This window comes from Pyxicephalus adspersus, chromosome 6 (assembly GCF_032062135.1).
Source record: "Pyxicephalus adspersus chromosome 6, UCB_Pads_2.0, whole genome shotgun sequence".
In the NCBI taxonomy this organism is placed as follows: Eukaryota; Metazoa; Chordata; class Amphibia; order Anura; family Pyxicephalidae; genus Pyxicephalus; species Pyxicephalus adspersus.
Genome location: NC_092863.1, coordinates 60041983 through 60068503, shown reverse-complemented (window position 1 = coordinate 60068503; position 26521 = coordinate 60041983). Strand labels below are relative to the sequence as shown.

At 36.0% G+C, this 26521-nt stretch overlaps 1 protein-coding gene across 1 annotated transcript in view; it reads left to right on the top strand.

Moving 5' to 3' along the window:
- ADAMTS19 (ADAM metallopeptidase with thrombospondin type 1 motif 19) overlaps positions 1-26521 on the top strand; it is a 114993-nt gene that overhangs the window by 10241 nt on the left and 78231 nt on the right. Inside the window, exons 3-7 of the mRNA XM_072413949.1 lie at positions 13912-14071; positions 19024-19196; positions 19783-19870; positions 21005-21158; positions 25141-25184. Coding sequence (XP_072270050.1) covers positions 13912-14071; positions 19024-19196; positions 19783-19870; positions 21005-21158; positions 25141-25184 — 619 coding nt within the window. The remainder of the gene's footprint in view (positions 1-13911; positions 14072-19023; positions 19197-19782; positions 19871-21004; positions 21159-25140; positions 25185-26521) is intronic.

The window sequence follows — 26521 nt, the reverse complement described above, 5'->3', positions numbered from 1 at the left end:
ATGCATACACTTTTAGGCTTCAGATTAGCCCAAGTGCAAACAGTTTTAGGCTTCTTTGATTTCACTACCTTCAGACCTCATTGTAATCCTAATATTTTGCACCTTTAGACATGAGACAAGTTCCATCTTCAGATTTTTAGGATTAACCTTAAAGCCTTCACCTTCTTAACACAGATTAGTCCTAAAACCTTCCCCTGTAGACCTCAGCTCATACCCAAACTGCGCACCTACCGAAATGTAGGATTCAAATTAGAAAAAGTGTAAGCGTGCAGACAGGCTTCTTCGGCAGAAAGAAGTTTCAGTGTGTGGTTAGCATGGGTTTAGGGTGAAATTCAGGGTTCCAGGTTAGGCTACAGGTGGCTTATCAGGCTGTATTTGAGATAAGACTGAGTATAGCAGTGTTATAGTAATCTTGAGATCCCTTTCCTGTGATTTATATATACATGCTTTATAACATTGTGTTGACATTTACACTCACCACCAATTTTATTAGGTACCCCATGGTAATACCAAGTTGAACCTCCTTTTGCCCTAAGAGCTGCAAAAATTCTTCTTTGAATATATTCAACACGGTGCTGAAAACATTCCCCTGGGATTTCTACCCATATTGATTGGATTGATCCAGTTTTGTTGGATGCACATCCACTTAAAGCTCTCATTCTAACACATTTCAAAGTTGCTCTATTGGACTGAGATCTGGTGACTGTGGAGACTATTGGAGTACAGTGAGCTCAATGTCATGTTCGAGAAGTCAGTTTAAGATGATTTGAGCTTTGTGGCCTGGTGCATTATCCTGCTCGAAGTAGCCATAATAAGAACATTCTCCCACACAATTACACCACCACTACTAGATTGAGCTATTGATACAAGCAGGATTGATCCATGCTTTCACATTTTTGATGCCAAAATCTGACTCTGCTATCTAAATGCTACAGGAAAATCAGGACTTGATGAAAGCAGGTAACATTTTTTCTAATGTTCATTTGTCTAAATTTGTGTGAGTATGAGTATGTGCAGTTTGTAGTCTCAGGAGTGGCACCTAGTGTGATTTCTTGTTGCTGTAGCCCAGTATTTAATTTGCTTCAAGGTTTGAGGTGTTGTGCATTCAGAGATGCTGTTCTACCAAGAGTAGATATTTGAGTTACCCTTGCTTTTCGATCAGCTCAAACCAGTCCGACCTCTAGCATTAACAAGACATGTTTTCCCAGAGAACTGCCACTCACTGCATATTTTCCCTATTTTGGACCATTCTCTGTAAAACATAAAGATGATTGTGCATGAACCCATCCCAGATGATGAGCAGTTTCTGAAATGCCCAAACCAGCCTCCTTGGCACCAAAAATCATGCCATGTTCAAAGCGAATAAAGTCATTTTTCTTCCCCATTCTGCTGCTCAGTTTGAACTTCAGAAGGTTGTGCTGACAATGACTACATGTCTAAATCTATTAAGTTACTGCCATTATATATTTGCATTAGCATTTTGCAAAAATTTAAATGGCTAAACCTAATAAAGCGGGCAGTGAGTTTATTTGTTATATATAACTGTATAACATGTTGTCTGTTATGCTGCAAGTGTGCCCATAAGGGCTCTCGGTAAAGGTGACTTTGGAAGTGATTGCTGAGTGCTGGCTTCTACACTGGTTGTGCGGTTGGGCATTAAAGTTTTGGGGGAAGGCTTCTTCCTTAGCTGCTGATTGCAAAGGGTACCAATACAATTCAGGTTGTAGATTTCTGTTCCAAATCTATTCTGAAACCACTTGATTTGGGAACATTAAGTTATCGTATAGCAGGAGGGTTTAAATAAACTGTCACATGAAAGAGAATCAAGCATTTTATGCATGGTCAGAAAATCATGTAAGTAAATAGTTTGTACATACCTGTAATGGTAAACAAAGTAGAATAAGTGTTAGAAAAGAGGACAATGTATTTGTAGTTTACACATGATTACTATGAACTCAGTCTATGTTGGGATTCAGCAGCTGGTTTCACTTTTGGAACGGGCGGAATTGTGGCAATGACATTCCACTGAACTGTGATTGCAAAAGTCAGTTTGTGTTTTTGAAATGTTTTACCTTTCTGCCAAACACGAATGTGGTTTGCACAGGTTTATAGAAAACCATAGAGCTTACAACCCTAGGCAATATTAAAGTAATGAAAACACTAGGGACTCTGTTTATAAAGCAGGGAACCTGACATTCCCTAAAACATTCCCATTATTAGCATTAAAACACATGGGGCCTGGATTCTCCACCAGGGAATGTCAAATTCACTGCTTTATAAATAGAACCCTAACAATCAGTAGGATAAATAGATAGATAGATATCTGTAGATAGACGTTATCCCATATACAAACATTGAAATTACCTGAGTCTGCACACTACCTATTAAAATTTAGGGTACAGAACATTGCATGCAGTTTTTTCCTTTTTTCATATCAACATGTTATATAAAAAGGCATAACCATGGCAACAATTCCAGAAACCGCCATGCTAATACCACTGGATTTTTTTGAAGATATGCTGGCTCCTGTGACAATAGACATAGGAGCAAAGAGCAATACAATGTACAAATAGTCCAAATAATTAGTAAAACCTAGTCTGTATTCAGGTACTTTATTTCTCACTTCCTCAGCAGCCTAACTTGTAACCCTTTTATTGTATAACTTGGTACCACAGTGAAACAGTTTTTAGAGGATTGGTTAAATAGAGAGAGAAGGAAGTCTGCAGGTGCAAGAAATAAGGTTAGTATTTGTACTCATTATTCTAAAATATGCTATGTGGGGGTGACCACCATAAATGTTTCCCATTAATTCCAAAAGCCCCTGGCTATATACAAGGTAATGTACAAAACTGGTCAGGGTGAGTGCTGGCACTTATCTTAATACATACATTTCCTTGTGATCTGTATTTTGGCAGAGTTCAGCCTTTAGGGTTTGTTACACCAGCAGGGTTGAGCTCAATGATGATGATGAATGATCTCAAAGCAAAGACAAGGCAAAAAGTCTTGTTCTCTATTGTTTATAGTCATACCAGTGCTCTGTATTTGTCAGTCCTGAGCCACACAATAATATTGTTCATACATAGCTCTCTGAGAACTGAAGATCAAACCTTTCCTAATTTTTTATTTGATTGATGAAGGGTTGCCATAAGATTGCTAAATAAAAGAAAAAAACTGTTTGATCAACCACATATTTCTATCAAACCGCATTCCATATTTAATATTGGCACTGTACACTCTTGGCAGAATTGTTCTATAATACAACAACTTAGTTGTAGGCGTACATTGCAAATAAACTATTCCTGTAACATGCCTATTCACATGAGCTCTTCTGCAATGTTATCTTCTACCAATAAAGTCACTTGAAAATATATTATAAAACAGCAATGGCCCTGATTTATTAAAGCTCTTCAAGGCTGTTGTTGTGGCAAAGGATGATCTGGACAGGTATATAGGTGGCAATACCACATACTGAACTGAGCCTTGGGACTTTTTGGTACTTGTGTTAACCTGGTAAATGTGTGTATTTGTGAGAGGCAGATTTATTCCAAAAAACAGTTTATGAGAAAAAATTCTATGACTTGATGACAATAGTAACAAAAGTACTTTTGATTATTCCTTCTTAAAAGTAGATTTTTTTTTAATAAAGTGGGACACCTTGTGCGTGGATAAACCTCAATACTGATAACAAATTAAAGCTTTTACACATTCACCTCCATGCAACATTCCAATGTCTGCACATTTATTGGTGGATGGGGCTCTCTGATTGGTTTAGTATACTTGCGGCAGCCTTTACGGATGAAGGGTGGAGGCATTGATAAGCAACAGACTGAGTAGAAAATAACCCCACATAAATAGTGCTTAAAAGTGCACCTGATGTAAAGATGACTATAGATGTAAAGGGATTTGCATTTTCCCTTCCAAAACTGGATTACCTTCATACCTTTACTTTATGTCCCATTGCTGAGAAATCTTCGGTCATTTTCTGTTTTTCCAAATTGGCAGCAATGCCTAGCCCTCTGAACTTGTTCTCCTCCTTTCTGTGTAATCACAGAGATTGTAAGCTCTTCAGGGCAGAGTCCTCTCTTCCTGTGTCATTCTGTATTCGCCTGACATTTGCAACCCCTATTTAATGTACAGCGCTGCGTACTATGTTGGCACTATATAAATCCTGTTTATTTATAATAATAATAATAGTAACTGTCAATCACCCCTCTTTCAGAACTATGTGCAGGACTTACCAGGAAAGAAGCCAAACTTAAGAAGGAAAGAATTAACCATATATTGCATGTAGAATATGACCACAGTGATACTATAATGTGACCAAAAATAATAACATAACAAATATATTTCTGGATATTAGTACATTGCTGTTTTTGTGAGAATTTTATGTTGTTGTATAAAGCCTTTGTTACTTTTTTTGTAGTTGTAGTATTATATAACATGGTACCAATAAAGTCCCAGTTAAAAGATGCTGTGATCACTATTCAGTTTAGGGATGTGGTGCTTGCTTATATGACATCTCTCTGGACATTCAATTCTCCCTGCTGGAGCTGCCATCCAAACTTCAGGTTCACTTTAGAGTATATTATATTGTGCTCCCAATCAATATGATTAAATGTCCATTTAGTGTCAATAAGTAATAGAAAGAAGGATGACGTCACTTACTGCCTAAACCTACATTGGCCGGTTATCATTGGATAATGTGTCTATTCTATAGTTACTAAAGCTGTTATTGTTGACGCTGGTATATTTTATTTTCTTACATCCTTACAAGAAATACAACAGCCACACTTGACAAAGTATCATGTAAAACTACACTAGACATAGACTGAAGGAAGGGAACATCTGAACAACTAATACACAGCTGTATTTGCCAAATAACAGAAACAGATTTCAGGAATTGAAATTCATTGCTAACATTTCAGTGAGAAGCTCATTGTGAAGAAACAGATGTATATACACAGGCTGTACATGTGATGACAGAAATTAATAGTCCTGGAACATGTGTTTGATATCAGACCAGATGGATTTGTAAAGTATTTTTACAGCAATGTGGTAATTGTTTTAACTACATGCTAATAAGAGTCATTTAATATAGATGATATTTTCTTCAGCAAAATGTTTCTTCACAAATTTGCACCACTGTCTATAAATGTACCTTTCTAAATGATGCATATGCTTGGATGAGCCATGTTAAACCTCTAAGTGCCATAGATTTTAAGGACCATTACCCTTTAGATTTATGGTTTACTGGTTGAAAAGAGCACTATAACCTCATATTTTTATATCTTAAACTAAAGTTCCATGTTAAATTAATCTAGCAGTGGGCGAATGCTTCACATGTATTAACTCCATAAATCTCATATATGTAGAAATGTCACCCAAAGCCCTAAATATTCCCTTTCTGGGAAGCTGGTTCATGGTTTAATGTACGTAAGGGTAGGTTGAGAGGCTGCATCATATACAATTATGAAGCTGAATTCAGAAAATGTGAATATATAAAATCACAAAGAAATCTGCTGGGCTTATCACATTAGAGTCTAAACTCTAAACTGGGCTTAGAGTTTAGACATAGAGATTATATGATTTAAGGTTTATTTAATAACAACAGTTTACTGATACATTGAATTTGGTACATTTTGGAAATTTTGAAATGGATATCAACTAGCTAATGACTTTAAGGAAATCCAATCCAGGTTTGCTGAATCACCCAGGTTTACCGAACTTTAATAAATCAGCCTCAATATGTCAATACAGTGATTATTATCTGTATGAAATGTATAATATAAAGAACATAATTTCAAGTACAGTAACGTGGATCATTTATTACACTACACAGCACATGGAATAGCGTAGTCAGGTGTATGTCCCATACAGTACTGTGTATGAGGAGGACACTACAAAATACACTTAGCATATACATCTCACCCTTTTCAGTAACCACTTAATTGAATTGGGAGGTGGACATTCATCAGGGTCTAAGGAATTTTCGCACATCTTGGTTAGCAGGCTTTATTTTTTCTCAGGCTTCATGACCCTCTATCCATTTTCTGCATCTCACTTACCTGTCACTTCCAAACTTGCCTTTTTACCAGTAAACTTTTACAAGTTGGACAATCACATCCTATGTTTTACCTTAATTAAAATTATGTAAGAGTAATTTAGAGAGTGATGAAGATCTGCAAAGTGCATTAGCCCATTGCATTCAATTTAAATTCAATTTACTGAAGATATATAAACAATAATTATACAGGTATTCCCTGAGTTAAGGACATCTGACATATGGACGACTCCTAGATATGAACGGGGCTTCCCTTCTCGTTCGTGTGCAGGATAGAGGCTTGATGAAGGGAGGGGCGGTTCCCATGACTTGCAGAATTATTTTGCTGTTCTTAAACTCCTGTAACTATTTAATGACTAAGACAAACTCTGCATTAGTTTCATTTTGCATATCAAAGCATAGCTTGCTCCAGAAGTTAATAAATGTCTAGGCTCCATACAGTTTTTTGGGTTTTTTTGCTGCCTAATATTATGTTGAGGCAAACATCTGTCCTAATTGCACTTAATAAAATAATGTACATGTTTCTAATTACCATATTTTTCGGACTATAAGACGCACTTTTTCTTCCCCAAAACTGGGGGGGAAAAGTGGGTGCGTCTTATACACCGAATACATGTTAAATATAATTTCATATATGTAGAAATGTCACCCAAAGCCCTAAATATTCCCTTTCTGGGAAGCTGGTTCATGGTTTAATGTACGTAAGGGTAGGTTGTGAGGCTGCATCATATACATATATTAAGCTGAATTCAGAAGATGTGTATATATAAAATCACAAAGAAATCTGCTGGGCTTATCACATTAGAGTTTAGAAATAGAGATTATATGATTAAAGGTTTATTTAATAACAAAAGTTTACTGATACATTGAATTTGGTACATTTTGGAAATTTTGAAATGGATATCAAATAGCTAATGACTTTAAGGAAATCCAATCCAGGTTCGCTGAATCACCCAGGTTTTCCAATGAACTTTAATAGCTTCCAAACTTGCCTTTTTACCAGTAAACTTTTACAAGTTGGACAATCACATCCTATGTTTTACCTTAATTAAATTTATGTAAGAGTAATTTAGAGAGTGATGAAGATCTGCAAAGTGCATTAGCCCATTGCATTCAATTTAAATTCAATTTACTGAAGATATATAAAGAATAATTATACAGGTATTCCCTGAGTTAAGGACATCCGACATACGGACAACTCCTAGATATGAACGGGGCTTCCCTTCTTGTTTGTGTGCAGGATAGAAGCTTGATGAAGGGAGGGGCGGTTCCCATGACTTGCAGAATTATTTTGCTGTTCTTAAACTCCTGTAACTATTTAATGACCAAGACAAACTCTGCATTAGTTTCATTTTGCATATCAAAGCATAGCTTGCTCCAGAAGTTAATAAATGTCTAATGTCTACGCTCCATACAGTTTTTTGGGTTTTTTTGCTGCCTAATATTATGTTGAGGCAAACATCTGTCCTAATTGCACTTATTAAAATAATGTACATGTTTCTAATTACATACAAATTCAACTTAAGAACAAACCTACAGTTCCTATGTCGTATGTAACCCAGGGACTACCTGCATGTAAATGGTTGAGTTGCCTTATGCATATTGCTCTTAGCCCTAATAAACCCAGCAGACAGTTATTGCCTATCTGCCTAAATTGGGCATCAATTTTTATGTTTGAAGTGTTTCACAAGATTTCACTTACATGAAACTTTTTCAAATCTTTTACAGTTTAATTCTAAACTTCTAAGGCTGCTAAAATTAGTTACTTTAAAGGTAAACATTCATTAAACATTTGGGCTCCATTTTTAAAGTCAAGATCGAACTACAGATTGACAACTCTTTGTTCTCTGCTTTTTCAAATCTGATTGCTACTTTTATGAAAAATATTTAATAAAGGTTGAACAGCTTTTTACATGATGGTGATCAATGCTTTGACTACCATACCTTTTTTATACTAAAGATGACTATTCACTTCATTGATTAACTGATTACCATAAAAAATTTGCTGCAATGGAAGTGAATGAGGTGTCTTTACCACCCCTAATCAATCTCAATAGACTCCTATAAATGATGTCTAATTATAACTTCAGAAATATGCCAGTAACAGAAAAGTGTCATAAAGAGTTTGAGTGACAGTTTGTTTATTACCACTTCATGGGGACCGGCAAGAATAAATATTGGTGAAAATGCATTTTTTCAAACAAAAAATAGTATTTTGTCTGCTAGACAGGGTGGGTAGCTTCTTTATAATCAGTACCTGATTTTGACTTAGTATCTGCCTCTTGCAAAGCCTTGTACATATTTCTAAAAGAGAAATTCAAATACTTTATCAGGTAAACAGCTTATATATACAGTATGCATTTTATATTTTTGTTTAGCTTTTTACCTAGACGAAGAGATGGGGGACATAAAGGATATGAGACTGACTATTAACGTTTTCTTGTATTCAGCGCTACAGAACATTCAGTTATTAAAATAGATGAGTGTCAAGCACTGCAACAGCTACACAATGATATCTTTGTGAAACAGAAAACAAATGTACTTCTTAAAGTTTTCCCTGGAATCATCTCCCAGCTACGCCCTAGCCCTTGACTCTGTAATATGAATTGTTAACCTCCATAACAGTGTTTCTCAGGCCTTAAAGGCAACTGAGTATGAATGGTTTGCAGAGCTCTTCATACATGTTCTTAAATATGAAAATAAAAACACTGTTGGTGGCCACTTTGGAATTGCATTGAGAACACTATTCTGTATAACCTCTACATCATAGGTGTGCTGAATAAAAGTTGTCTAAAAGCCTTGGGGTATGAATGTAATGGAAATGGGAACTGGATCCTGTCTCAACAGGTTGTAGTGCTTAAGCATAAACTAAAATGTTACCCCCCATGACCTTCCATTTTCCATGTTATACTAACACCTAATCCTAACAGCTGCCAATGGAGAATTGTTCAATGCAGTTGTTAAAATGCCTACTGGTATATGTAGTATCTTAGCAATAATTGATATAATTTAACCAGCACTAGTGTTTAAAATGTATTCTTTATAAACAAAAAAGAATGCCAGTAGTTTCACTCTGACAATGTGATAAGTATATGATGCTTCTGTTTTACAAACCTAAATTTGCTAATCTGAAGGATGTGAGTAAAAACGCTTTTGTTTGCATAAAATCACAAGACATAGGTTTTTAGAAAAAAAGGCACTGGGGAGTGTTGTCCATACAGTAATTCATTTTTACCTCTGCACTGTTCTTCTTGTAGATTTGTATATGCATGTCTTTATATCTAAGGTGGTATATAAATATGTAAAATGTTTGTGCTATAGAACTCATATTGAAAAGGGGTACCTGCAATAAAATATATTAGCCACAAATATAGGAAAGATCATTTACTGGAAATGGGCATTTACTAACTAATGTAGTAACTGCCATTTGAGACCTGTGACCCAATCATATATATCTCTAGAACAGTACCCCAATAATATATATTTTTGGAAAAATCCATCTCTAAAGCAGTGCCTACTCTTCTATAAATTTACAACGGTGCCCCAGTTTTATGTATCTTTAGGGCATTCCCAATTTTTAGAACATAGCCTTAGTCTAGTACAGTGTTTCTAGATTTTTATTACATAAGGGAACCCTTGAAATAAATTTCAGATCTGCAGGGAACCCCTGCTATATTTACTATATCCACAGCTCACAGTACAATAGCATGGTGATCACTTGGAGCCCTGGATGAGAAACACTGGTCTAATGTATCTTTAAAGCAGAGCCTCTGGCTTTTTGCATTTGTGAAGCAAGACCCTAATATTACAGATCCTTAAAGCAGTACGCCAGCTTTTTCAGATCTCTAAAGCTGTACCTCAATCTTACATAACTGTGAAACAGTAACAACAAGTATATGAGACCAATGCCAGTCTAAAATAGTGCATGGATTTTACCTAACCTTAAATCACTTTAGAACATTGCCCCAATCTTATGCGTCTCAAATGCAAAGCCTTAACCTTACATACCTATAGAGCAGCCCCTTATTCCTGTATGTAAAAAACATCCTAATCTAATAAAATTTTTGAGCAGTTCACCAAACTTGAGAAGCTTGCTAGTCTTTTGTATAGTATGGACAGTGGCCCACTCACATATCCTGAAAAAATGCCCCAGCATCAGAAACCTACAGTGCATGCCCTAATCTTACTTATCTCTAGAGTTTCTATACTAGGGTTCCTCCAGAGGCTGCTAGGGGTCCTTTTTTGACTGTTGACTCTCAGGTAAGTCTAACAGACACCAATGACCTTTTTGTAAGAGTGTCAATCTTCCCATTGTATAGCAATGTAGGAGGAATAATAACCACCACACTAATGTAATGTGAGCTGTAAATACAGTAAATATAGCAGGGGTTCCCTGAAGATGTGGAAGTTATTTCAAGGGCTCTAGTTATTTATAGAGCAATGTTTAAATTTTGCAGTGTCCCTGTGTTTTATATTTTCAGAGAAGTGCCCTAATCTCACATTTTTAAAGCAGGGCGTCTTCTTTGTCTCTAATTAGTGCCCCAGTCTCATGTATCTCGAAAATACAGTGCACCCGTCCTGAAAACCTATAAATTAGTGTCATATTCTTCCATATATAACTATATAACTACTTCCAAAATTTAAAGATCTAATTATATAGAAAACAGATACCCAGTATTTATTCCCTCTAAAAAAACCTTTTCACTAGCTTGAGCTAGGAAAGACACCTTAGGGTTTGGGGTATGGTTCTACTGTTACCACTACAGTTCTGAAAGTAAAGCAGCAATTCAGTTTTCCCACAGCTAGTCAATACACTTGCATATCTAGGCCAATAGTTAAACATCCATGTTTTTTTATTATTTATTTGCTGTTTTTATATGGCAGAAACTTCTTAGCAATTCCTGAGCCAAAGCACATTTTATGCTATCCCTACCACAGTCATAAAAGCACTCACATAAAGAATCCCTAGCCAATTTGCTCATAAGCCCGTTAACCAACCACCATGGTTTAAGTTGTTGGAGGAGACTAAAGTACCTGGTGCGTCATAAAAACAACATGACTTATAAACAAGTCCAGTTTATCTACCCTGGGATTTGTATTATTGTACTTTCTGTGATGTTAGTCAGTTTTTGTTTCTTATTGCAGAACATGTGACTGTATGTCAGGGTGTGCTGTGTATATTTTTTCATAGTAAGGATTAAAGCTGTTTCTTTTGGAATGATGTTTGATACTTATTGTGTTTCTCCAGTAAATGTCAACACACAGCTGATGACATTACCATTTTATAAATAACATGTTTGTCTGTGTAACATGTGCACCTCATGTAAAGATGTCTGACATGAGGAATGAGGAATGAGGAAAACGTTCAAACTGACTGGGGGTTTGATTTATTCTTTTTTTATTTCAAAAGATTTGCAGTATTAAGGCAATACTGGATCACTGCTTTAGCAATCTGGATCTTGAATTCTGTAAGATCTGGGCACTAATATGGAGCAAAAGAAAGCCGGTGCTCTACCTCTACAGGTTAACACTTTTGCTATACAAAAAACATCAGTAAACTTTTTATTTCAATGAAAAAATACAACCAAAGAAAGAAACTGGTAATAATATTAATTTACATGTAGCGCCCTATTAGTATAAAAAAAAGTCACTTTAAGGTGTAAAGGGTAATAATAAGGTATGTAGTATTATAGATTTTGTTCTCTCTCCGAGGAGCGTTGGTTAGCTTCATTCTGTGGCAGAGCAGTAACCCAGCAGAAGTAAACTAAAAAAATCATCTTTACTTCTGCAGATATGTCGATCCCTCAGGAGGTTTCCTGGTTTGGGACCCGCAGCATCTAGTTGTCCGCCTTTGTCCCGGTGCGGAGAATGCTGGATGCTGCCATATTTTTTCTTGTCTTCCGGCTTCTGCCTACCTCACCAGGTCTTGCACTGCGCAGGTGTGAGATTAGGCCCAATTTACTGCACATGCCTGAGATTGACGTTTTTTATTCCCATTGAAGAAAAAGCCAGAAGTCTTCTGGGATGTGTAACATAGGTATCCCAGGACGCACTGCTCTCAGAAGGGAAGGGCCATTTGTTTTTCAAAAAGAGTTTTAAACCTCCTAGGAAAGAAGGTAATTTTTACCTTACATGAAAGTGTTGCCTACCCTTTTATGTAAAGTAAAAGTCCTGGTGATAAGTCCTCTTTAACAAGAAGTTTATTTATAAATAATAATTGCCCTAATGTTGTCAAACCTCTTGGACCATTGGCAACACTTAGCATTCTTATGGCAGGCAGTTGGATCAGAATACGTGTGGAGAACTGAACCGGGAAACCCTCACTATGATTGTCTATAAAAGTGTTTTTCAACCAGGGTTCTTTAAGCAATTTGTGCCTCCCAGGTTAGTTTGAATGACACCAATGAACTTTTTACCTACCTGTAAGGGTGACATTCTTCTCCCTGGCCAGCAGTTTGAGGCATCTCCTCTCTTACTATAATGCTAGATGTGGATATAATAATTATGGCAAGGGTCTCCTGACTACCTGACATTTATTTTAAGGGTTCCCTCATGGAAAAAATGGATGCAAGAGAAAGGCTAAGATGAAGCTAGGGGAGTCACCCTGAGGTTCCAGGGCCTGGCTGGGCTGGAGTCTGGACAATCAATCACTGAGAGGATAAGCATGGTCCCCAGTGAGACTTAGTGTTAAGAAGAAAGAAGCCAAAGGGGTGGGGGGCATAGGAAAGGTACATCAGGACACTAACCTATTTGTGCCAAAGTTGGAGACTGTCACTTGAATGAGGAGACCCATTCCAAAGTATAGAGGCTTCTATTGTTGCCTATTATAGAAGATCATACAACATGATGCTGGAGGTTACTGATGCTGCTCCAACCCTCTTTCCTACTTGTTTTTTACCTGATAGTTGATTCAAGGTTTCCCCATGGAAAAAACGTTGAAAAAAGTTGATCCATAGAATCAGTACTTATCTGTGCGTCAGTTTACATAGCGATCATTAAAGTGATCATTAAAGTTATTAAAGTCATCAAACAAGTGATCATTAAAGTTTTGACATTGACATATGGCAGTCTAATCACTACAAGTAAACATTTTTATTGCTGCACCTTCATAGCTGAAATCACAAATGCTGCACGTATATTGGGCATTTCCTGGTGGAGGATCCAGTTACAAAGCTTCAGAAGCTCCTCCAGATGTGCAGTGTACATTCCATATGCAGATTTTCACATGTACTTTATGATTCAATCCATCTTACAAAGTTCATGATATGATGAAACCTTTGCCCCCACTTTCTTTTTGTCATACCAACCATGCTTGGAGACAATACAACATCTGCCATGCATATACCAATGTCTTCTTTTTTACTTATAGGAATGCTACCTATGAATTCCTAACACAACTCATCTATATGTATCTATTCACATTTCTGCAGAAAAAGGAGAAAAACAACATTTGTATGTCACTGTTTTACTGCATAGGATTTATCTGTCATTTGAGTAGAATAATTATGAAGTCCCTTTACTATGTTTATATTAGCATAAAATATGTAATATTATTATTTGTTATAAAGGCATTTTTTTTCTTTTTCGCCTTAAATAGAATCTTCTTCTAGACTATGATTTATTCAAATCATTTCTTCAGGTTTCACATATCTATTTTCAATATATCTTTTTTACAAAAGTAGGTATTACAGAGGCCCACTGAATAACTCAACAACTACCTGGTAGTTTACTCGTGCTGTGATGTTAAGAACTTAGCAAGATTGGATTCAATATACATAATTATTTTAAAACAGTTTAATCACATTTATATTTGTTTTTTAATTGGTATTGTACACATTTTTATTTTTTAGATGGGCTTTATACAAATTAATGAAGACTTCATATACATTGAACCTGTAAATCAGACACGCAGTGCCCATCATGCCCATCGAGTTTACAGGAGGAAAAGAACTGCAGAAGAAACACCTACAGAAAATAAAACTACAAATTTTTCATACTGTGGAGTCCAAGGTATTGTTTACAGCATGTTTTTTATTTTCTTTTTCAGTTTTTTTAATCAAATTTTAATTTAATTGAACATGATTGATGTGTTAAAAGATTTGAAAAAAAGGTATTCAACACCTAAAATCTTCCCAGAGTCATAAACTGTATTATTTTAAATAAATGAAGGCTAATTTACTGAAGCAATTGTAATTTTTTTAAAATAAAGATTTCCAACTTATATTAGGAGAATTCATGGTCACTTACCTGCTGTGAAAGAAAATTGAGGTATATTCCCAAAAGACAAGATATACACATGTGCTGCCCAAAACAGTTTGAGTTCAGTATTCAGTATTCAGGTGCACTTATTTTTTTTAACTTTTTACTTGAGTATCTGTTGTTGGAGTAGTGATTCAAATTCATGTTATTGATACCTAATGCTTCCTTGATACTGAAAAAATAATTAAAGTTTCTTCTGCTAGCCTTGCTTTCACCCATCCCTTGTTGGCTTTTTGACTGAGCTTTTGGTCACCAAAGTTAAATGGAAAGGCAAGGCCTAAAGGGCAGGATGGGGTGAGTGCATGAAACGTCAATATGTAATGACAACTTCATGCTCCAAAGTCTAAACTCTTGGTATACTGGTTAACCCCTTAAACAATACCCCATGCATTTGTGGCCTGGAGAGAAGATTAGGAGGTGTGAAGTGTGCCGCTTCATGAGTGTCCGGTACCTTCCTCATCCTCTAGGGGCCCCCATGGGAGGGCCCAAGTAAGTTCTTCACAGGGCCCAAGTAAGTTCTTCACAGGGGTCCACTGTTTGCTGCATCTGCCACTGTATGTGGCCCACACATAAGCATACATTATAGGGTAACTGTGGTCAAACTGTAATTTTCTTAGGAAGATAGACGAAGATATCTAGTTGCTGACTTTCACATTTTGGTATCAGTTTAGACACCCTAACAAAGTGACACGTCTACTTTAGCAACATCTGCTGAAATTAAGCTAGCATCACTATTGCAGGTTTTCTGATATCTTTTTAATAATTTGCTTAAAATCAATATTCAGTATATGTTCATTTCTATTAATAAAACATAAAATAAAGCAGGGCTGTTATGATACACATATGTAATTAAATTCAGAGAATAAGTAGTCAATGAAATGAGAATCAGAATGTTATTCCCACTGTGGTATTTCTAATAAATGTATAACATGATTTTTTTTTTCTTAGAAAGCTTTTTTTTACTCTAAGCTCAAGACTACGTATTTTTTTATGTATATAATCTTTAGATGTAGCCAGCAATGTTGTGTAAAAAAACCCACTCATATGTGAAAGTCTAGCTTGAGACATGAATTAATGGGACGTTGTCATCTCCTCTCACTTTCAAATCTACATACAGTAGACATTCTATTATAAACAATAATTTACCTTTCCTAAAATAGAAACACAAGGACATATATCATATATCATTTGCCTGATAATGTATTCAAATTTGTTCTAATACCTTATGGTAATGCATCTTGTATTGTTTCCAACTTTTTGTGTATTGAGCTTATGCTGTCTCTTATCTGGAACCTGCAAGTAACAGAAATTTCTTCTGCAGGTTGACAACACAAATGTACTGTTAGTAGCAGTTTTGTCAGCCTATGTTGCTCTGCTTTAGCCAAAGGGCCCCCTGTCATAGCTTAAGCCCAACAGGCAACCAAACAGCACATATTAAAGAAAGCAACGTTTTGCTTCTGAATTTAAGTACTTTAGAAAGCATTGCATGAGTTTTTTTTTTTCTATATAACATGGACATTATTTTATTGTGGGTTTTTACATGTTGTGCTCACCAGCAATATAAATCATACATTCTAAATGAGCTATACTCATCTTCTTAAACAGGTTTCAAAATCTAAAAGTATTTAAAAAAAATATTTCTCCGGAGCATAAAATATCGACTAACACATAAATCATTAAAGCTCACGAACTTTTACCTTTAGGCAAAAATTTGAACAGATTCATTTTGTCGGCCTCCTAAACTCATTAAAAATACATTTAGGCACCATATAAAAGTAGCTGCATAAAAAGCTACATTTGCACATTTAATGTACATAATATAGAGTTTGCCTAAATAGAAATATGGATGATGTTGACAGCAGAAGCAAATTGTGAGCCCTAATATTTGATAATAAATCTGTTATTTTGGCTAAGTGTAAAGAAGAGGGTATCTTCTGACCGAGAAGGGTTTAAAAATGTACAGAGGGATTGGTTGGCATAAATGCATTTGGTCTAAGTATGGTAGATTTGACACATATTTTAGAAATGGCAAGGCATATTTGACACACATTTTAGAAATGGATCTAATATTAATACTTTTTTTCTAACAACATAAACATATTTAAAATGGGTGTTACAACAAATTAATATAAGTGAGGCTATAAGTGAGGTTCCAATAACTATCCAAGTGACAGACTGTGCTAATCCTAGTAGGTTGGTTGCCCCTACTGATATAGCACTTAGTATAGGAAGTGAGGGGGGATTGGGGTATGTTATCAGTCCTGCAGAAATTCCTAATGGCAGAGAAACCCAGTAAACCTTAGCCTATGCTTGAAAGGGTGCTTAGTTTACACAGCCTGTTACCCCAGCATGTAAACCCAGTGTTTCATGGCCCATGTTTGAAATGCCCATTCATTTCAATAGGCCAGTCCACACCAGAGCATTTTCTTGATGAGCTGTAAAAAAAAACATACCATGCAGCATTTGGAAAGTCTAAAAAGGCCCAAAACACTGAACACATGCCTACAAATATTTGAAAATGCCTAATCAATGCACCTAAATACTCCAGACTAGCGTTGGTCAAATAGCTCATTGTTCGATTCGGCAGGTATTCGATCGAATAGTCAGATATTTTTAGAGTGATTGAACGTCGAATTTGAACACCATTAAAGTCTATGGGGGGGAGGGGATTCAGGTTATTTTCTTGTTTCTACTGTGTAGAACTGCAAGAGCAATCAGGGGAGCAGAGCTGACAGCACCGCTCCCCTGATTGCTCTTGCAGCCCTAGCGTAACTATAGTATGTGTTCTTGGATAGAGATTCTCTATCCAAGAACACAGGAGTCCCATGGGATCCCTGGGCACTAGGGGATAAATAGGGACAAATCTCACCATTCATTCACCTTTAGTGCTCTGTGGTTGGCTGGGGAACCTGTCATCAGGGTTTACCTTTCCTCAGCCAATCACAGAGCACTAGAGGTGATGAATGGGGAGACTTGTCCCCATTTAACCTCTAGTGCCCGGGGATCCCACACTGACAGGAGGATCATCCTGTCATTGTGGGATAACCTGTAAAAAGAAAAGTTAGTTACACAAATCACACACATTCAATAAATTACTTTAACCATAAAGCCTCTTTTTTTTTTAAACATTTTTTTTACACACCAATTTGCAAAGTCGAATCCCATGTTTTTTGGGTCGAGTCTATCTGAATTCGAACAGCCATAATCGGGTCGAATATAAGGACCACCTGAATTCGAACACCAACTCCAGACACACTTATTGAAATGAATGGGGTGTTTATAGACAGTCTTGCCCATTTTCAAGCAACTATAGACACTGTGGGGCATTTGGGTATTCTCTCTGCTGTATAACTTGATTAAAATGCCTTTAAAAATACTTAAAACACATACAAAAGCTGTTATTTTCAGTATTTTAGTCCTATTAGTATATTGAACAGGCCTTTTCCCAGCCCCAATTAGCTTTTTCCTTTTTCTACAATGTACAGTGCTTGTCAGTTACTAGTGTCTAATATTTTTACTATTTTTAATATTATTATGTGAGGTGTTAGCAGTATTTAGTGATGCAAATAAAGTATTGAACAGCTCATGGTCAGCAAAGTGTGGGAGCTGGTTTGGGGAAGGGTGAAGGTCCCAATACACAGGGATAATTCAAAAGAATAAGGAGGATTTTAGGTTTTCTTGAAAACTTTCTTTAAAAGTGAAACAGCATCCTAAAATGCATTTAATAGGAATAATGGGTAAAACTGTAGAAGTTTTCAGGCAATGTCAGTGCAGAACAAAAACAGAAGAAATGAAAACTCAAGATGTTAGATCGGGTAGGTCTTTCAAAGATTGTGGAGTCTCTCTCTGTCTGTAATCCTGTAACAAGCTACCCCCTATCACGTTACCTCTGTATATAGTATCTTACACAGAGGTATAGACCTTATTGTAAATGATTGTAGGATATTTTGTTTGCAGTACAGATGTGGAAAAATCTTTACCCCTGCTGCTCATTATCTAGGTGCTTAGTAGGCTTAGTAGGTAACTGAGAAAAATATACTTAAGGTTGGCTTTTATAGGTTTAATGGTTTGGTTTTTCTTCTGTTACGTTTTTCCTCCGATCTTTTAGAAATGCATTGTACATGGGAGTATTACACAATGTGGATTATGCCATTTTAAAGGTGGCTGTAGGTAATCCACGTGTGGAAGCATTGATTTGTAATGGATTATAATACCTTAGGTCATAGGGCCATTAAGAATTGTCATGTAGTGTGTTTTCATTTTATCATTAGCTCTCATGTCCCCAATCTCTATTCATTCCTGTATGTTTGTAGTTTCTGATCATTCCCTGCAGCATGTCTGCAAATTCTGAACATCTTTTGTAGCATTACTATAGTAGTCGATGCATGTTTGCAGTCACTGACAGCTTTCTGTAGCAGTACATCTACTAAAAACAACAGTTGCAGCCCTCTGGTGATGTTTGATATATTTGAGGTCTCATATGCGAACCTGTAACAGTACTAGCAAGGTCCAAGGGGCTGTTAGTTGTGTTTCTAGCTTCGGGAGAGAATAATAGGAAGTTCATTCAATGCCCTACAGTGATGTAAGGGATACTGTTGTCACTCCTATATCAAGAAAGACCACTATTGATCTATACCGTAATTGTAAAGGTTTATCTCTTTAATAAGTAATACATATATTGTCTCTCTCTTTTTTTTTTACAGAAAAAAGAAAACCAAAAAACCACAAAACCTCTGAAAATGGAAGAGGAAAAAGATACTCATACAAGCAAAGCCAGGAATACAACATAGAGACAGTCGTGGTTGCTGACCCTGCCATGGTTTCCTATCACGGAGCAGAAGCAACTAGGAAATTTATCCTCACCATTCTTAACATGGTATCTGCATCTAAACTTATATTATACACTTCTTCTACTGACCTATATTTCAGAGTTGATAGTTGAAAGTTCCCCAGCACAAAACACACTGACATATTTGTTTATGCGGTTTGTGTTAAAAACTTCAAAAGAGAATATTGTTACAAATATATGTAAAGCCACACTGCTGTGTCAAAGCATCTCTGCAAATTATGACATATACATAAATTATGGGAAGGAATGCCTCAAAAGTAGTGCAATCTCGCATAATGGTACACTAAAAGTCTAGACTTGTCTTATGGCAGCTGAAGACTGCCAGTGTCTATTGAGTTGTTAATGTCAGTGTTAAATAATTAACATAGTGTATATATATATATATATATATTATTGTTACACAGTATTTATATAGCGCCATCATATTACGCAGCGCTGTACGAAGTCCATAGTCATGTCACTAACTGTCACTCAAAGGAGCTCACAATCTAATGTCCCTACTATAGTCATATGTCATTAATGTAATCTAAGGTCAATTTTAGAGGGAAGAATATATATATTCTACTTAAAATGTAGGCAAAATTGTTTGATACAATATTTTCTATCTCTACAGGTGTACAACCTATTTCAGCACAAAAGTTTAGGTGTACAAATGAATCTTCGGGTTACAAAACTAGTTCTTCTGCATGAAACGCCGGTGGGTGAACATTTTCTTTTTTTTAGTTTTCTGGATGCACATCTGCCCCTGAGATTTATTGGTACATGACTCAAAAAGTATTTCACAGTTTGGGCACTCCACGTAACAATAATGTGTGGGAAAAAACTTAATAATAGAATGATGGGAGACTTTGTGCAATACTAGTGTACTTATTGTGTATTTTAAGGCAAATAAACATATAAACATAAACTATACCTATCAGGCCATATGGAATCACTACTATAATGTACAGCCCACATTAGTATGGTGGTCAGAAGAAAGAATACCTCTTACAATAAACCGAGAAGTATGCATTTCTTTTAGCAAATGCTACTTTGCTAAGAATTACTATCAGGTATATCAAAGGCTAGTGAATCCCCGCAACAGTTTAATTGCAGGAAAGTTTCATGAACATGGGATGAACTAAATAAACTAAAGAGATGACTTAATTCTGCAGTGACTATGACTTATTTTGATCCAGCTGTACCAACCCAAAATATTGCTGATGCAAGAGAATTTAGGTGCCATTATAGTACAGAAACCACATTCTAGGGATTACAGTCCTTTTCAATATGCAAGCAGAGCACTGATGTGGAAAGACCAAACTCCCATACTGAAAAATACAGATCACAAGACACCAGAAATCATATACTCTTATTGCTTCAACTTCTGCCCCAATAAAGGTCGTTGCTGTAACATACAGAGGAAAAGAGCTTCAGCCTTATACTGCATAGTTGCTAAAACTTCTTATTTCCAGGGGTAGTCCTCCCTGTGTGGGCAACAGCATGCAATTGTGACAAGTCAAATGCTGATCACCATTGGTTTTTGACTCCTGCACAGTTATCCTTTTTAGGAACAGTGTATAGCATAAAAGTTACATTACTTACCTATATTAGTATTTGTGTAACTAGCTGTGGTAAGTCAACAGAACTCATTTTTAGTTTTAAAACTAATTTTCAATTAGAATCCTTTTTATGAACAAGAGCAATATTTACCATTCATGAATAGTTACCAATCAGGATTTTTGGAAAATGAAATCCCATTAGTTTCTTTATTTTATGCTGTGTACATCATTACACTATTTGAATTAACCTTTGTGCTGTTATCTATAATAAAACATTGGCTTCTTTATAGGCAGATATGTACATAGGACACCATGGAGAGAAGATGTTGGAAAGCTTTTGTAAATGGCAGCTTGATGAATTTGGAAAAAAGAATGATGTCCATATGGAGATGTCTACAAGCTGGACAGAAGAATATTCGGCTGTAGATGCTGCAGTACTTATAACAAGGTATGTTTAATGACCAACTTTTAAACTTAAGAACAAGGACTATACTGAGACAGAGGAGACATATGATACATGGAGCACATTGTGTGAAAATGGAGCTTGGTTAAATAGACTCTACATGTTGTATGCACTGTAAACAGTATGCAGCCCTTTCACCCACAATACTCCACAATTGCTATGGTTACATAAACCAAAAGGACAAAAAAAATTATATCTAAAGAAAGCTTACATTTTGCTTAAACTACTTAATCATGAAGAAATACATGTATTACAAACTACACAACAAGGATCAACTTGAAATAAACACTTTGGTTAGGGTTATGTAATATACAACATAGCATACAGAGAGGAGGTAGGGGTACAGTCTTTGACCACTATAGTGTAGGTCAATGCATTAAACTACAGAGTGTACAGAGTGTTTAACATAGGGCTTCTTACATTTTTAGTCAATGGAAAGAATAAATGCCCCAGTTGTGTGGAAAAAAACACCTGTACTCAGTGGGACATGCCCTATAGTCAGTAGTCCATAAAAAAGGGAAATACCTTGACACAGGTACCTTGGTTTTCAAGGCATAAATGTTTCTGTAGGATGGTGGAAGGAAAAATGCCAGTCATTGAGTGGAAAAAAAAGTCTGGAGAAAGTTGGAAGAAAAATACCTGGCATTGGTGGTCAGTGGGGAGAAGTGCAAAAAAAGGTGGTGTTGGCTGTGTGGGGTGTAGTGGGGGACATTAGTGCTTAGCTGGAGTGATGGGGCACAGGGGGGAGCTCCTACATTTTAGGGAGATGGATACTGTTTAATCTTTTGCCTATGATAGAGATGGGTCGTTACATTTAACAGACCTGGAGTAATCAGTACAGGATAACTATAGAGCAAATGTTCTGAAATCCTGTTAATCAGAGGACCTTATCATATTTGCATTTTTCCCCCATGCGTACCTTCTGGAAATCTAAAAGCTGCATTGGTTTTGTAAAATGAGTGTGGTATCACAAAGCACCTGGCTATAGCATTCCCGCCTAAAAAGTTTGGGGTGTGTTGGGAAACATGTCCCAGGGGAAAAAAATAAATCCATGGGTGTTTATTAACCATATTTAATAAACAGAGGTAAACACACATTTTCCTGCATATATTTAACCTTAATGAATGGAAAAATGCATGCTTTTTCACTATGGACATGTTCCAGTGGGTTCTCCTTTCCCCTCATCCAGCAATTTTGGTAACAATACCATGTCCAAGCCCTTTCCAATTACCTCCCATAGTTGGAAATTACCTCTTGACAGCATGACCAAAGTTAGCGTAATTTTTTTGGAAGAATTTCAATCACCTGATGTCTAAGTGGTAGTGAAACCATCTATGAGAATAATAAAAGTAGCACAGTATTCCCATGTGGGCCAGCCTTAGAGGCAAAAAATGGGTAAGAAAGTTTAATGTTTCCAAAGAAACAGTGATTAATCACTAGCGTTCTTATTCTCTCCGTATTTCCACACAAAAAGTGTTATAGTTCATTTTTTTGCATGGAAATTTATTTTACATTGTAAGCTATAATTCTTAGGCTTAACTCACTGACATATGTCGAATATTTAATAAATGTTTAATAAACTTTAAATAAAAAAACACAAAAATCTGTTAAAAAAAAGTAGAGAAAAATGTAATATAACTGTACAGAAGCATGTATAATATATATATATATATATATATATATATATTATAATATATATAATAAATCAAGATTTCTTTGTATTGGACTCAATACAGCTATTTTGAATTGATTCCAATACAAAATTATGTGAATTTCCCGCTGCTTCTCCTGCCCGCACCGATGCCACCGGGAAGCCCCGGATATCATCTCTGCAGTTTACGACTGAAGATCAGAGGAAGAGGATGTGTCCCCAGGACCTGCAGGGACCAGGTAAGTGTTTTTTTTTTTTTAAGTTTTAGGCGACCCCGAGTGTGACTCGGGATTACCGCGTTTTGCATGGTAAATCCACCCGAGTAACACTCGGGAATACCGCTAGGGGGTTTAAGTACCCTATGGTTGACTGTACTGTGAGAAAATTGCATTCTACAGTTCTTGTGGAGCTTTTAGATAAAAAAAAAATTGTATTCAAAAGTGGTACAGATCTCTAGTCTAAAATTTTAAAGCATGTGCATATCATATATTCCTCAATGATGCCAATAGGACATACTGTTAGGGACCAATCACACAATTTACCACACATTCAGGTGCGCTAGGATATGCTATCCTGTTGCAACAAATTCATGTGAGCTGTATGGCCTGTACATTGTATTGTGCTGAGACTGTAATTGTGAGTTGTGGTGTCACAGTACACGTGCTGCTCTTTTTTGTGGTGACATGCAGTAAAATACATATTCATAAAGATGTGCTCTCCAGAACGGTCCATTCCTTCTGTTTATTATCTGATACAAGGTTACCCAAACATAACACCATCTGCTTGACATATAATCTGCAATAACAGTGCATCCTGACATGTCTTTTAACAACTCCATCATGTCAAACACATTCAAACACAATATTACATAATATATAAAGCTCCTCTTTCACTAATATGACATGGGGCCTTAGTAGTATAAGTAATGCTTTCTGGTATTCTGATCATTCCACATCCTTTTGCTGTAGTTTGTGCTGAAGTTATATAAATGGTCTTTGTGAAACTCAGTGCTTGTAACACTGTGCGAACATTGTTTGGAATGTAAGAGAATTGCTTTGCTGTCAGCTGGAATGACATATGGAATGCAGAGTAAATTAAAGTTGTATTTTACTATAGGTTGTATACAGCTATAAACAATGTCAATATGATGACCTTTTTCTACTATGTTACCTTTGCTTAGCACATATGTATTTGTTTTTTGTTTTTTGTTTTTTTTTGACATGTTTAAATCACAATGCTATGGTATACATACGTAATATACTCCTGAAAAACAAGAAGGTGGAAAATAGTCATATGATCTGATATATGTTTAGAAGAACGGAGAAGAAAGATCGCCTTTTACAAAGACAATAATTATATATAAAAACAATATAATTGTATTATTCTTCAATTACAAAAGACTTTAAATTAATGATAAGCGTATGGTACAAATTGACATAATAATGGTCTTTGTTAAAACTATATAGGTAAGTATTGGATTTTGCAAACTTGCGTAAAGCTCTTGAAACAAAGAACGAGGTCTTATCCCAACGCGTTTCACCTAGGTAGGCTTCCTCAGGGGATTAGGTAGACACCCTAGGGCTGTAATATTGTTTAAATTAGACATCATAGTTTGCAAAGATAACAAACATATAATTTCCAAAACATAGAGTATTTGCATCATCATTTACACAGACAGTCCACAGTAACTGTTTTTATACATAATTATTGTAAAAATGGTGCCTTTGTAGAAGCCTATCTTTCTTCTCCGTTCTTGATGTAGTACAACTTTTGTACACTTAAGGCTTTGGCATCCAGACAATTTGATTGGGATATTGTATCTCTAAGGGTGACTGATGCTTAGTTAGCTATACTTTCACTAGTTTTGCTTATATATGTTTATAATACTTAGCCAAGGATATTATGTTCTTTTTGATATTCTATGCATGAGTAACATAATAGAAACCGTGAAACACACACATCCGTTTCTAAAAATGTGTTTGTATTTTCTAATGCTTTTATGTAATCTAATGCTCTATTAAATGACGAGTGAAGCATATTTACACATACAAGTAAATGTCAAATGCTCTTATCAATTGTCTGAAATCCTAAGAGGTCCTTGTTTCTACTTTCCAGCCCTATTTGTACCATTAAATACAGCTGACAATACCTTGTTATAAATCCAAATCTTTACTTTTTCTGTAGTCTGGGTTGCAATAAACGGTTCTTGTTTTTACTCGCTGAGGCATGCCAAATCTGTGCAAATGGGTCACATAATTATTAGTTGTCAGACAGTGTTGATTGTGATTAATGTGTGCTTGTTCCCCCTCCATTTAGGACGGATTTCTGTGTCCATAAAGATGAACCATGTGATACAGTAGGTGAGTGAGAATGTAATATTAATTTTTATTATTGTAGCATTTGTATTCATGTTTAAAATGTGTAATATCAAAAATATATATATGTGAATATTTATGTTGGGTACATCATCAATTATAAGAATGAAAACCCAACTTTGCCTGCAAGTGACATCAGTGCAATTTCTGTCAAAGTCAGAAATTTTTACTGCCCCAGCCATTTCCACTGATTGCAGTGCCACTTACCCTATTGCAGATTTTCCCATCAGTGCTAGGAATTGGAAAAGAAAGATACATCTAGTTATTACAATGTAAGGGAAAGAAGACCTACCAAGGTTTTACTGCTTTGTCCCTGTTTTGGAGATTCAGGAGATTCACACTATTTCACTCACCTGATAATGATGTCACCCAGACTGAAACTTAGGGAAAATCCATCATTTTCTGTAGTTGCAAGAACAGGAATAGAGAGGTAATCTTCCAATAGGGACTCTTGTTCAAGTGACAACTATGATGCCGTGTCCCTTATTTTAGAGAAATTCCTTCTTACTTCTTGTTGTAAATCTGCCCACACAGTGAAGGAAAATCTTTCTTTTGGACACAGCTGAAAAAAATACTCAATAAGGTTTTTTTTAGCAGATTCTTTACTCAATGAGAAAGGAAAGCATACTAGTGATTTAATTTTAGGTGTATTATGTAGCAGCAAATATAAATACTGATTTTTTTTCATGAAGTGGGAGTAAACCAAAAAAATACAGGATAACAGAGATAGAGCTACTACATCTAGAGCTTCAGGGACAGTACAACAGCGTGAGACCCAAATACAGGTAATGGGAGAAAGAGATACTACATCTAAAGCTTCAGAGACAGTACAACAGCATGAGACCTGAGTACACGAAATGAGAGAAAGAGCCAGATGATCACGGACTGGACAACATTTTAGCATAGTATTGGAAGGATTCCACTATGATCCACATAAAAAATACTCGCAGCATGCAAATGTTACCATTGGAAAAATGGAAATGGTTTGTAGTTACTGTCAAGCCAAGATGTTTTAATCTGAGTTTCCTGGTATTTGCTGCAAAAAAGGGTCAAAAAGTCAAACTCTGCCAACTGGAAACACTACCACAAGAACTTTGGATTTACACATCAGCAAATACCTGAAATAGTCAAACATTTACTTAATAACATCAGAAAATACAACTCATGTTTCCAAATGACATATTTCAGCACCACATCAGTTGTTCAACAGCCTGGATTTCCATCCACATTCACGGTGCAAGGGCAAATTTACCATAAAGCGGGATCGTTACTTCCGCTGCCAGATCAACCACCAAAATTTCTACAACTATATTTTATTAAAA